Here is a 14,480-nt window from a genome sequence, read left to right on the forward strand (position 1 = left end):
CAACTAATTTTTCAGTTTTTACTCTGCTTTAACATAATCAGGCTTATTAAAAGCAGTTTTCATGGAATGTAACTATTTGTGGTTACCATGTACAAATATGAATTCCCATGTGGAAAAAATTCACAGAATTGTGAGACTTAAATTTTATAGAAATTACCATTATGTCTTTTTTTTTTAAATAAGTTCTTTTTTTTTTTTTAAGATTTTATTTATTTATTTGAGAGACAATGAGAGAGAGCATGAGAGAGGAGAAAGTTGGAGGGAGAAGCAGACTCTCCATGGAGCAGGGAGCCCGAAGCCGGACTCAATCCTGGAACTCGGGGATCATGGCTTGAACTGAAGGCAGTCGCTCAACCAACTGAGCCACCCAGGCACCTGAGAAATTAGCATTATGTCTTGATCCTAGTACAACTCCAGGGGTCACACCTCATGAATATAATGTTCAGTTTTTAAGAGGAACATTAGCTAATTAGAATGTGTCATGGTATTTCTAAGAAAATATCAAACCGAGTAATTGGAGAAACTGAAATGAGAAAGTTAAGAAAAATTAAAACATGAAATCTGCCTTCAAATAGCTGAAGGGCTTGCTGTGGAAAAGTGAGTACATTTTTTTCTTCTTCTCTCTATTTCCAGAAGCTAACATGGAGCCCGTAGGGCATAGGGTTTATGATGTTGGTTTTGGAATCAAATACACATGTAAGTGGTAAATCTTGGCTTTGCTTCTTACTAGTTGTATAATATTAGTCAAGTAATCTCTTTGGGCCTCAGTTCTCTTATCTGTGGAATGGGAATTAAAATAATTCCACCTCATGGAGGGGGGTCTTTTGTGACTTGAGTGAGACAATGTATGTAAAGTATTTAGCATATGACCTGGCATGTAATAACTTGTTCAGTAGTGCTCTAGTTTTTATATCATTCACCACTGGGAAGAACTTCCTACTAATTCAAGCTATCCCATGGTGGAATTAGTGACTATACAGTGGTGCATTCCTTGTCATTAGAAGCATGTAAGCCAAAATGTTAACAGTGACATTGCTCCATTGAAAAGGACATTGTGGGGCACCTGGGTGGCTCAGTGGGTTAAAGCCTCTGCCTTTGGCTCAGGTCATGATCCCAGGGTCCTGGGTCTGTTTAGTGGGGAGCCTGCTTCCTCTTCTCTCTCTCTCTGCCTGCCTCTGTGATCTCTGTCTGTCAAATAAAAAAAAATTAAAAAAAAACTTTAAAAGAAAAGGACATTGAAGGGCATAAATGTACTCTTGGGCAGTTTTGAGATCTACATATGTATTTATTAGAAGAAGTACTTGGGGGAGTGAAGTCAAAAATCAGTAGCTCCTAAAGAACTAATATAGGTAAGTAGTTTTTTAAATATAGAGTATTTTGCGTTTGAATCTCCTCACAGCCGGGGTGCCTGGATGGCGCCGTCAACTGAGCATCCTACTCTTGGTTTCAGCTCAGGTTGTCATCTCAGGGTTGTGAGATCCAGCCCCACCTTGGGCTCTGTGTTCAGAGTACACCTAAGACTCTCTTTCCCTCTGGCCCTCCACCCTTCAAATAAATAAATAAATCTTCAAAAAAAAAATCTCATAACAATCCTGCAACATAGGTGTTATTTTCCTTGTTATATAAATGAGAAGATTGAAAGTTGGGGTAAATGGTGACCCAGGGTCATATAAGCATATAGCCAAGATGTATAACCCATGTTTATTTTCCAAAGCCAATGTCTTACCAATATACTCTTTTTTTTTTTTAAAAAGATTTTATTTATTTATTTGACAGAGATCACAAGTAGGCAGAGAGGCAGGCAGAGAGAGAGAGGGGGAAGCAGGCTCCCTGCTGAGCAGAGAGCCCGATGCAGGGCTCGATCCCAGGACCCTGGGATCATGACCTGAGCCGAAGGCAGAGGCTTCAACCCACTGAGCCACCCAGGCGCCCCACCAATATACTCTTTTATAAATATTGTACTTATAAACATCAGCAAGAACAATATGGAAAATAAGGTAGCAAATCCACAGTATGGTATTGTCCACTAGCCTCTCAGCTCTGTTTAATAGGAATACAAGAAGAGACATGTAATTTAAAATTTTTAAAATTTGCACTTTTTAAAAGTGCAAGTGAAAGATGAAGTTACTGTATTTAGCCCAATATATTCAAAATATTATTTCAACATAGAAACTGTATAAAAATTATAGTAAGATATTTTATGGGTTTTTATCTGTGTGTATTAAGTCTTCTAAATTTGGTATCAAGCTTGTTCTTAGAGCACATCTCAATTTAGACTGGCCACATTTCACATTTCAAGTGCTCAGTAGCCACATATGGCCAGTAGTTACTTTATTAGACACCCTCGTTCTAACTAATGAATTGTGTGTGTGTGTGTGTGTTTAACCTTCTTTGAAGAAGAATATGAAAAAAGACTGATTTTTCTGTAACTCTTTTAAAAATATGAAGAATTTGTTATCAAAGCTGACTTAATACTGCAGAAGGTGGGGAAAGTATCAGGAAGCCATGTTTTATCTCCTAAAATAGTTATATCCTTGACTACCCTACAGATATATGAAGGAATCCCAGTACTAAATTGTTGGGGAGCACTCCCCCTAGGAGGAAAAGCTCTTCACAAGCAAGTATCTTGGGATTTAGCACATTTTTGCTAAATGTTTATTTTTTTATGGTGATCAATAGAATGTGATCTGGACATTTAATGTTATTTAATCCATTCTCTATTAGCCTTGAATGTATTCATCTTTTAAGGATAAAACCACTTTTTTAAAAGCATTATAATGTATTACGTAGTAAAAGTATTAAATAAGAGAAGGATATCAAGGGCAATATTTTAACTCTAGTAATTTTTTTTTTTAATTTCAGGGAGTTGGAAGCTCAACTACTGGAGCAATGTACTGTTGACACAGGTGCTGCTAAAGAACAGAGCCTTCCCTCTGTGATGGGTAAAACTATTTTAAACTGTTTAAGAGTGGTTTACATTCCCTTGTCATTCTTCAGTGCATTTGTTTTTTACCCCGTTATATAGTTACTCTCTTTTCCCTCACGTCACTGATATCATTGCTCCAATTATAACGTCATTATTGACCTCTGAATTACCAAATCCAGTCGTTTAATTTTGGTCATCCTTTCTAGAACTTTTGACATTGCAGATTATCATATACTTTTGATATGATCTCTTTTCTTGACTTTCAGGACTCTCTTCCTTTTGTGATGTTCTTGTTTTCTCTTCTGATAATCCCCAAGGCATCTGTTTTTTATTTTTTCTTCCCACTGGCTTTTTAAAAGTGTTCTCATCTATTTTTATAACTTCAGCTACATCAATATGCAGTTGATTTTCAGATGTATCATTGGGCCTGACCCTTCTAATCTTGATATTCATATTTCTAACTGATTATTAGATGTAAACTAGGCATGTTTAGGTATCTCACACTTAAGACCTTCAAAAACTGAATACATTATCTCTTTCTCCAAATACATTTCAACAAATTGTTCTCAGATAAAGATGATATCTTCCTTATCTTCCATTTTAGAAAACTAGTTAAAAATCCTCAGGTCTCCCCCAAAAATCTCTTAAATTTCATCTCTTTTTCTCTGTTATCTATACTACTGAACATCTGAAAACAAAGACATAAACTAGACCCTTGTTATTTCTTGCTTGGATTATTGTAGGAGACTCTGGACTGATTCATTCTATTTCATACTGTTGCCAGAAGTAACACAATACAAGTCTGGTTACACCACTCTTTAGCTTAAGGATTTTTGCTGGCTCAGCAGCTTAAAATCCAAATATTTGTTTGATATATATGTTTATTCCCAATCTTTTTTTTTTTCTACTTCTTAGCCCTAAACTACTCATCTTAACCCTGTGTACCTTATTTTAGCTACAATAAATTTGATTGTCTTCTAGACTCTGCTAGTCCTCCCACAACCCTGAGCCTTTATTTATTCTATTTCTTTACCTGGGATGTTTGGTTTTTGACCCCTCTATGTGACTCAGCTGGAATGTCATTTTATTACAAAGCCTTCCTCATTTCATCTGAGGAGAATAAATTTCTCCCCTCTCTGTTAAGTCCTCAGTAGTATTTATTATAGCACGTATGTCATATCCTCATTTGCCTGTTAACTCACCTGTTTCCCTTCCTAGACTTTTGAGGATCCCTGTCTTACTCGATTTTCAATCAGTAGCAGTTAGTGTACTACCTGAGTACTGAATAAATGTTGGAAAGAGAATGGCAGGTTTTTAGGACATTTATCCTTGCGTGTATTGTTTTCATGTTTTTCTTTTGGTAGTTAAAATAATAACAGTCTCTGTTCTGTAGACTAGATTATAATTTTTCTTTTCCAGATAAACTTTGTTACTCTTTTATTTATTTATTTTTTAGATTTTATTTACTTATTTGACAGAGAGATACCACAAGTCGGGGGGTGGTTGGTTAGCAGGCTCCCTGCTGAGCAGAGAGCCCAATGACCCTCCATCCCAAGACCCTGGGATCGTGACCTGAGCCAAAGGCAGAGTCTTTAACCCACTGAGCCACCCAGGCACCCCTAACTTTGTTACTCTTTTAGTATGTCATGAAAACAGTTAATTTATAAAAAAGTATCCAAAGATAATGGGTTTGTATAGCATCCCAAGGTATTTTTAAGAAAGGTCTTCTTTAAAACTGATTATAACATTTCCTTTTAATTAAGAAAACACCCTTTTTTTAACCGACCACTGTGGATTCTGACTGTGATCTTTCCCTCACATAATCTCCCAAATCTGAGTCTGTGATAGCCTTATAGTCCTACTAATTGTGAAATTAAATCATATCATTATTTGCTGAATGACATGCTTAGGAGGATCAGAACTCAAATACATTTAAAACATCTTTTCTCGGGGCACCTGGATGGCTTAGTGTGTTAAGCCTCTGCCTTCAGCTCAGGTCATGATCTCGGGGTCCTAGAATCAAGCCCATCGGGCTCTCTGCTTTGCGGGGAGCCTGCTTCCCTCTCTCTCTGCCTGCTGCTCTGCCTGCTTGTGCGCTCTCTCTCTCTCTCTCTCAAATAAATAAAAAATCTTTAAAAAATAAAATAAAACAAAATATCTTTTCTCAAGGTCCTTAACAAGGATTATGGGGGTCACCTGGGTGGCTCAGTCGATTAAACGGCTGCCTTTGGCTCTGGTTGTGATCCCAGGATCCTGGGATTGAGCCTCGCATTGGGCTTCCTGTTCGGCAGAGAGCCTGCTTCTCCCTCTCTCTCTGCCTGCCACTCTGCTTGCTTGTGCTCTCTGTCAAATAAATTAATTAATCTTAAAAAAAAAGATTACGTGCAAATTTTATGTCTACTTGGGTATGCTTAAATGAACTTTGAGCTTTTTTTCATTTAATATTGGAACCTAGTTCAAAAAGAATAAATATACTAAAGTAACTTATAAAGGCTAACCTAAGGACATTGATTTGGAAAGTGTACAGTTTGAAATAAATTACATATAAAAATATTATCCAGGGGCACCTGGCTGGCTCAGTCAGAAGAGCATGCGACTCTTGATTTGGGGGTTGTGAGTTCAAGCCCCACTATGGATGGGGCGCCTGGGTGGCTCAGCGAGTTAAAGCCTCTGCCTTCGGCTCGGGTCATGATCCCAGGGTCTTGGGATCGAGCCCCATGTCGGGCTCTCTGCTCGGCGGGGAGCCTGCTTCCTCCTCTCTCTCTCTCTGCCTGCTTCTCTGCCTACTTGTGATTTCTGACTGTCAAATAAATAAATAAAATCTTAAAAAAAAAATATTATCCTTCTTCTCCTAAATTAATTGAAATTTAGATACAATTTTTCAGAGCCAGAGATAATACCTCCTTTCTATTCCTTATTTGAGAAGTTTAAATAATTATTATTCACTAAGATTAAGGAACCTCTTCCCAAAACAGCATCTATCCCCCGCTAAAATATTTATTTTCAAGCCTACTTTACATGTTGCCTAAAGAAAACTGTTTTTCATATTATCAAATTTCTTTGTTACATGTTGGAATTAATATGAATATTCCTAAAAAATATATAGCAGTTACAAAATGTTACAGTTTTTAGCACTTATTCTTAAATTATAGGTTTCGTATAATCTAGTTACGTTTCTATCTTTGTAGCCAAATTAAAATTTCTTTTGAAATCTCTATCCTTTTGTGAGGTGAATTTAAACACATAAGGACTATTTCTTTACACCACACACAAAAATAGACTCAAAATGGATTAAGAAGTCTTCAAACTTTTTGATCACACCCTAGCCCCATCAGTAAGAACTTTGAATCATGTACCTTCAGTACATACGTATGTTTATTTATAAATTATATGCATACTATTATTACTATATTACAAAACACACAAACGTAAGAATTTGTAAAGGATGAGATAATGGTAAATAATAATTCTAAAGTTGTACTTACTAATGCTAAAAGTGTTTTGCTCCTCAGAAAAGCAATGTGATTAAATAGGGGTGCTTGGATGGCTCAGTGGGTTAAGCCTCTGCCTTCAGCTCAGGTCATGATCTCAGGGTCCTGGGATCTAGCCCCGCATCGGGCTCTCTGCTCAACAGGGAGACTGCTTCCCCCACTCTCTCTCTGCCTGCCTCTCTGCTTACTTGTGATCACTCTCTTTCTGTCAAATAAAATCTTCAAAAAAAAAAAAGCAATGTGATTAAATATTATTTATAATTTTTAAAGGTTATGACTTAACATTTTGAAGGTGTGGCTTTTAAGTTTAATGTATATTAATACTTTGTTTCAGTGGCTGTCATAACTTAAAAATACAGCTAACAAGATATGTAGGTTCAGATGGAAAAAGTGCATGAGTACGCTTATGAAATCATGATTCCATTTTCAGCTATAAATTTCGGTCTAACTTGATGTAAATGACTTGTAATTATAAATCAGAATATCTTTACATATTTAACAATGAGTTAAAAAGAGTTTAGAAGGTCTTAAATTTAGTTTAGAAAATGTTTCTTAGTCTGACTTGGATAACTAGATTTTTAGCAACAGAATTACATAACAATGATAATATATCCAAATGTCCACCTTTGAAAGGTTCCCAGTATTGTATAGATTTCTTTGAATAGGTACATTCTCCTTTTTTTATTTTTATTTTTCTCTGGATTTTTATTTAAATTCTAGTTAATTAACATATAGTATAATACTGGTTTCAGGAGTAGAATTTAGTGATCCATCAGTAGAATTTAGTGATGCATCACTTACGTACAACACCCAGGGCTCATCATAACAAACCCCCTTCTTTTTTTTTTTTTTTTTTCAAACCCCCTTCTTAATACCCATCACCCATACCCGCCCACCTCCCCTCTGTCAATCCTGAGTTTGTTCTGTATCGTTAAGAGTCTCTTTTTTTTTTTTTTTATTATTTTTATTTATTTGAGAGAGAGAGAGAGAGAGAGAGAGATCACAAGTAGGCAGAGAGGCAGACAGAGGGGGAAGCAGGCTCCCTGCTGAGCAGAGAGCCCGATGCGGGGCTCGATCCCAGGACCCTGGGATCACGACCTGAGCCGAAGGCAGAGGCTTAACCCACTGAGCCACCCAGGCACCCCTCGTTAAGAGTCTCTTATGGTTTGCTTCCTCTCTCTTTTTTTTTTTTTTTTCCTTCCCACATGTTCATCTGTTTCATTTCCTAAATTCTACATATAAGTAAAATCTTATGGTATTTGTCTTTCTCTGACTTATTTCACTTAACGTGTACACTCTAGATCCATCCATGTCATTGCAAATGGCAAGAGTTCATTTCTTCTTCTTTTTTTTTTTTTTAAAGATCTTACTTATTTATTTGACAGAGAGATCACAAGTAGGCAGAGAGAGGGGGGAAGCAGGCTCTCCGCTGAGCAGAGAACCCGATACGGGGCTTGATCCCAGGACCCTGAGATCATGACCTGAGCTGAAGGCAGAGGCTCAACCTCCTGAGCCACCCAGGCGCCCTAAGAGTTCATTTCTTCTTGATGGCTGAGTAATATTCGTGTGTGTGTGTGTGTGTGTGTGTGTGGTGTGTGTGTGTGTGTGTGTGTGTGTGTATTGACTTTGAATGATGAAATTTCTTCCCTAGAAACAAAGTTAATTTTCTGCTTAGTTTTTAAAAAGTTAAAGTTATAGTACTTACATTTTAAAAAATTTTGCAGAAATGGAAAGTGGTAATGTGAGTTCAATTTAACAGATTGTTTCTACTTATTATTAAACTTCTATAGTTCTAAATTTATAAAATTTCTGTTTCAGGTTCAATTCCAGAAGGTATCTTAGAGGACATTAAAGGTAAACTAAATTCCCATTTTTGTCCTGCTTATCCTTAAGTATTAGTTTAGAGGGCATGTGTTTCTAAATATTTACAGAGGTACAAAATATGTTAAATACATAATGTAATATCCTAAAAATATTTAATATATGTGATAGGCTGTGGAATAATGTAAATAAAATTTTCATTTTTCTTTAGATTTATGGAAGCTTTTGGCATTATTTATGATGTCTTATTGAAGAAATCTCTCAATTATAGAATATATAGGATTACTAGGGAATTAACAGTTTGCACAGTATAAAGTAACAGATAAATTGCTTAAAAAAGACACTGATCTTATGTCGTATAGAAGTTTTTTTTTTTTTAACTCAAGTTTCTACATACGTATTTGTAAGGTCATTTTACTGACTTCAGAAGTTCTAATTTGGGGCCAACTGACTGAGCCACCCAGGCACCCCAGTTTTCTGGTATTTTGATTTACTTAAAGGAGAAGCAATAAAAATATTATTTAAGGGGCGCCTGAGTGGCTCAGTCTTTAAGCATCTGCCTCTGGCTCAGGTTATGATCCCAGGGTCCTGATCAATGCCTACATCAGGCTTCCTGCTCAGCAAGGAGCCTGCTTTTCCTTCTCCCTCTGCTACTCCCCCTCCTTGTGCTCTCTCTCTCTCTCCTTCTCTCCCTCCATCAAATAAATAAAAAGAAAAAAAATAATATCCTTCAGTGCTGAGAATGTTGACATAAAATTAATAAGAGAGAATCAGATAATAATGGATTTTAGAATTAAATGAGACTTGGAGATAATCTGGTACAGTTGGGACCCTGAAGTATTATGTGATTTGTTCAGTGTCACACCATAGATAGGGTTAGAGCTAGGGCTGAAAAATGGATCTTGTTCTTCATTTTATTATTTCTTTATGTGGTATAATTACCTAAAACTTCTTCAATTATTGTAAAACCTGAGTCATTTGTACATGCTTATTTGCAGTAGCTTCTTAAGGGCTAAGTATTTATCTTACATAACAAAGATAGCTATGAGGACTTGAATAAAATAAAAAATATGTAAGTAGCATGAGCACCTAGCTTACCATCTAGCATATTAGCATATTAGAGATTCTTAATATATTTTGAATTAGTGATTGAGAAGAATTTTATATAAAGTGTAAATATATATTTAATATGTTTTACAAGTAATTAACTCATTAGATTTCTTGCATTCAACGTCAGTTTTGTTTCTAGTTAAAAATGTTCTATTCCAGGGCACCTGGGTGGCTCAGTGGTTAAGCTTCTGCCTTAGGCTCTGGTCATGATCCCAGCATCCTGGGATCAAGCCCTGCATAGGGCTCCCTGCTCTGCTAGGAGCTTGCTTCTCCCTCTCCTACTCCCCTTGCTTGTGTTCCTTCTCTTGCTGTCTCTCTCTCACAAATAAATAATAAAATATTTTTAAAAATGTTTTATTCCTTACCTATTTATGAAAATAATTTGAAGCAACTTATTATAAAAGGTACCTTGCAACAGAAGTAATCTTTGTGGGCACCTGGGTGGCTCAGTCCAGTAAGTGTCTGCCTTGGGCTCAGGCCATGATCCCAAGGCCCATTATCCTCAGGCTATCTATCCAGGGATCGATTCCCATATTGGGCTCTAGGGAGCTTGCTCTTCCCTCTACTCTTGCTCCCCCATCCCCCCACCCTGCTCATGCTCTCGGGTGATCTCTCTCTCTCTGTGTCAGATAAATAAAATCTCAAAAACCGTTGAAAGAATAAATGATCAAAGTGCAAAAAAAAAAAAAAGGTTGATCCTGTAGAAGGAAAATAGTAGTGTTGAGCTATGCCAAAAGGAAGAAAATAATCATATCAAAAAAACACTAAACTAAGAAGTGCTACTGCAGCTAAGAGCAAAATTTAGCTTTTTGTTTTGACCAAGATTTTTTAAAAGATTCAGATAGATACATAAGATTAAATACAGAGACAGAAATCAACCTGGTTTAAAGAAACATGCTACATTTTCATGATGCTAAAATTTGTTTTTATTATGGTACTCTTTATACTGGGAATATAAAAAAATATAATAGTTTCCTCAAAGGTGTTTTTTTTAATGTGATTTTGTGAAAGATGAACACACAACACGTCCTATGATTCCTCAGTGAATGAAAAGGTTTTTTATTTGTGAATAAATTGTCATAACCAGACGAAAGGCAGGGATAGTTTATAAAATGTGGAAGAATGGATAACTAGCATGCTCACTTGAATAGAATCATTTAAACTGGACATAGATTGATTCAATTACAAACCATAACAAAGTCTCCTTTTATTTCTCCTAAGTGCGCACTTGCTTTGTAAGTGATCTGAAACGTGGATTAAAAATCCAGGCAGCAAAATTTAATATTGATGGAAATACTGAGGTAAGTTAAAAGTAAGTATATATTTTTTCCTAGAGGTTATAACCTATATATTTATGTTTATGTTGTTTATATTTCAGCGTCCCTCACCGCCCCCAAATGTTGACTACCCATTAGATGGAGAGAAGATTTTACATGTTCTTGGATCAATCAGGTAGACCTTAATTTTTATGAGTAAAATAATGAACTAAAATCAATTTCTGGCCTTTAAAAATATACAGGCCTTAATATTGCTGCTTTAAAAATTATGTGTTCTTCATTAGGCCTCCTCTTTCATGATTAATTTTATTACTCGACTCAACTTTTTTTTTTTTTTTTTTTTTTAAGATTTTGTTTGAGAAACAGCACAAGCAGAGCAGGGGCAGAGGCAGAGGGAGAAGCAGACTCCCTGGCTGAGCAGGGAGCCCAATGTGGGGCTGGATCCTAGGACCCTGGGGATCATGACTTGAGCCAAAGGCAGACACTTAACCGACTAAGCCAACCAGGCACCCCTGTTACTCAGCTTTTTAACTTTATAAAAAATTTAAGTAACGGGGCACCTGGGTGGCTCAGTGGGTAAACCCTCTACCTTCGGCTCAGGTCATGATCTCAGGGTCTTGGGATTGAGCCCTGCATCGGGCTCTCTGCTCAGCAGGGAGCCTGCTTCCCTCTCTCTCTGCCTGCCTCTCTGCCTACTTGTGATCTCTGTCAAATCAATCAATAAAATCCTTAAAAAAATTTTTAAGTAACTTACTTAATTAGTAGGATTATAGTAGTGAATAAAGTATAATAATTTTTTTTTAAGATTTTATTTATTTAGGGGTGCCTGGGTGGCTTAGGTTGTTTAACTGTCTGCCTTCAGCTCAGGTCATGATCTCAAGGTCAAGCCCCACATTGGGCTCCCTGCTCAATGAGGAGTCTATTTCTTCCTTTCCTTTCCCTTTACTGCTCCCCTTGCTTGTGCTCTCTCTCTCAAATGAATAAACAAAATCTTTAAAAATCTTTTACAAATCTTTAAAAAAAACACAATATTTCATTTATTTAGAAAGCATACATGCATGAGCTCTGGGGAGGGACAGAGGGAAAGTGAGAAAGAATTTTAAGCAGACTCCATGCTGAACGAATAGCCTGATGCAGGGCTGATCTCATGAAATCATGACCTGAGCCCAAATCTAAGTTGGACCACTCAACTGAGTGAGCCACCCAGGTGTCCCTAAAGTATAATACTTTAAAACAGGCTTCAGCAAACCTTTTCTGTCAAGAACCAAAGGGTAAATAGCTTAGGCTTTGTGAGCTATATGATCTGTGTTGCAACTGTACTTTGTACAATTAGAGTACAAAATCAGCCATAGACAGTATGTAAATGAATGAGCATGACTGTGTTCTAATAAAAACTTCATTTACAAAAAGAGATGGGCTGGATTTGGCTTGCAGGCCACAGTTTGCTGGCTCCTGCTTTAAAATGTTTTCATGGTAGAAAGAATGCATTCTTCCAAATATGCCAAATCTTTTTTTTTTTTTTTTTTTAAGATTTCTTTGTTTGAGAGGAGGAGCAGGGGGAGGGGCAGAAGCAGACTCCCCACTGAGCAGGGAGCCCGACATGGGTCTCCATCCCAGGACCCTAAGAGCCAAAGGCAGGTACCTAATGGAATGAGCTACCCAGGCACCCCAAATATGCTAAATCTTAAGGACTAGTTAGTAATTCACTTTTTCATTATTCATTAGATTATTCTAGCCAATGATACAATATAAGTTGTTAAGGACTTACATAATTATATTGGTAACAATAGCATTTATGTTTATACACAAGCTTTATAAAATTTGTTATGAAAGTTCCATTTGTAAAATACCAGAAGATGCACAGAAAAGAGTTATGTAACTGTTGGATTCTGAGATAATACAGAGGTTGAAATATTAAAAGGATGAACATAAATATACAGACATTAAAAAAGGTCGGGTAGGGGCGCCTGGGTGGCTCAGTGGGTTACAGCCTCTGCCTTCGGCTCAGGTCATGATCCCAGCGTCCTGGGATCGAGCCCCACATCGGGCTCTCTGCTCAGCAGGGAGCCTGCTTCCCCTCCTCTCTCTCTGCCTGCCTCTTTGTCTACTTCTGATCTCTGTCAAATAAATAAACAAAATCTTTTAAAAAAAATAAAAAAAATTAAAAAGGTAGGGTAGGAGAACAAAGAGTGAGAATGTAATACTTTTTGATAGTAACTTTAATCATTTCATCTCTTTTTTAAATTATATTCATTAAATTACTATTTTAAATTTTCTCCAGGGCCCCTGGGTGGCTCAGTGGGTTAAGCCTCTGCCTTCAGCTCAGGTCATGATCCCAGGGTCCTGGGATCGAGCCCCGCATCGGGCTCTCTGCTCAGCAGGGAGCCTGCTTCCCTTCCTCTCTCTCTGCCTGCTTCTCTGCCTACTTGTGATCTCTGTCTGTCAAATAAATAAGTAAAAATCTTAAAAAAAAAAAAAGTTACCATTTAAATTTTCTCCAGGTTGTTGAGTGGAGACCAAAATAAGAGAAGAAAATAGATGTTGAAGGAAATTAAAATGGAGCTTTTTGGCTACATATTAGTAGGAAAATAGACTGTGAATAAAAAAACCACCATGTTTCACATTTCAGACCCAGTTAATTTACAGTTGTTTGCTAACATGTTTTTCCTACTAAAAAATCAAATTCTGTTGAAACCTAATACACATAGTTCTGATCAGTACTTTGTTGGTAAGTCAGAAGGGTCATTTAAAGTAAAAGACCATTTTAAAAAACCATACATTAAACATTTCATATTAAAGGATATAAATATGTAGTTATTTGCCAAACTTTTTTCTGGGAACTTTTCTTTGAGGGTAAATCTTCTTTTAGAGTTTGAAATTAAGTATATATAAACCAGGAAATTCATGGTTTATTATTTCCAAGTGTTTGTTTTTGTTTTTGTTTTAAGTACAGTGAGAACTTAGTTATTTGTGAATCAGTCTTTGTACAGAATTCTTACAGACATTTTTTCCTAGACTTTTACCATTGTATTACCTATATTAAAAAGATTTTAGGGGCACCTGGGTGGCTCATTTAGTTGAGCATTGGATTCTTGATTTTGGCTCAGATCATGATCTCTGGGTCCTGGGATGGAGCCCCATGTTGAGCTCCATGCTCAGTGCTGGAATCTGCTTGAGATTCTTTCTCCCTCTCCCACTACTTCTACCTGTATGCTTTCTCTCTCTCTAATGAATAAATAAAATCTTAAAAAAAAAATATTTTAAAAATAATTGTCTTTTCAAAGCATTTAGCATAGCTCACATAGAAAAACAATTTATTTTCTACTCTAGTATTAAGCAGTAATTGTAAAATTATATAATTTCAATATCAAATCTATTGATAATAAAAGACTTGGAAAAAGAAAACTGGTGCTCTGTAACCATTCATCTCAACTGGTAGAAATGGAAGTATGCAGGCATAGCAGCAAGTGGCTGACTGAGTGTTGAGCATAGTGCAGGCCTCAGTATACCTTAATGATGAAATGGAGAGTTAGCAGGTAGGTTGAGTCTTATAAAGAGAATATTATGTTTTGAAAAAGATTCAAGAAAGCTTCAAAATTCTATGCATACTATCATCTAAATTTTATTTTTAAGAAGTAGTGTTTATATATGCATATGTATAGATAGTTTTGTATTGTATCACTTAGGATTCAGGTTGGCCACCAGTTACACAAACCTGACGTAGTGGCTTCACTAAGATAGAATTTTGTCTTTCTTGGGGTACCTGGGTCGCTCAGTCAGTTAAGTGTCTGCCTTTGGCTCGGGTCATGATCCTGGGGTCATGATCCTGGGATTGAGCCCCACATCAGGCTCCCC

The 14,480-nt window shown here is 36.6% G+C and overlaps 1 protein-coding gene across 2 annotated transcripts in view; it reads left to right on the forward strand.

Moving 5' to 3' along the window:
* ACTR10 (actin related protein 10) overlaps positions 1-14,480 on the forward strand; it is a 32,451-nt gene that overhangs the window by 7,891 nt on the left and 10,080 nt on the right. Inside the window, exons 6-10 of one of the 2 annotated variants that reach the window (XM_080809593.1) lie at positions 2,550-2,617; positions 2,863-2,942; positions 8,236-8,271; positions 10,570-10,649; positions 10,727-10,800. In XM_080809593.1, coding sequence (XP_080665719.1) covers positions 2,550-2,617; positions 2,863-2,942; positions 8,236-8,271; positions 10,570-10,649; positions 10,727-10,800 — 338 coding nt within the window. Of the gene's footprint in view, positions 1-2,549; positions 2,622-2,862; positions 2,943-8,235; positions 8,272-10,569; positions 10,650-10,726; positions 10,801-14,480 lie in introns of both variants that reach the window. The other variant, XM_080809594.1, reaches the window with a different exon arrangement.

The sequence above is a fragment of the Martes martes genome (assembly GCF_963455335.1).
Source record: "Martes martes genome assembly, chromosome: 7".
NCBI classification, from domain to species: Eukaryota; Metazoa; Chordata; class Mammalia; order Carnivora; family Mustelidae; genus Martes; species Martes martes.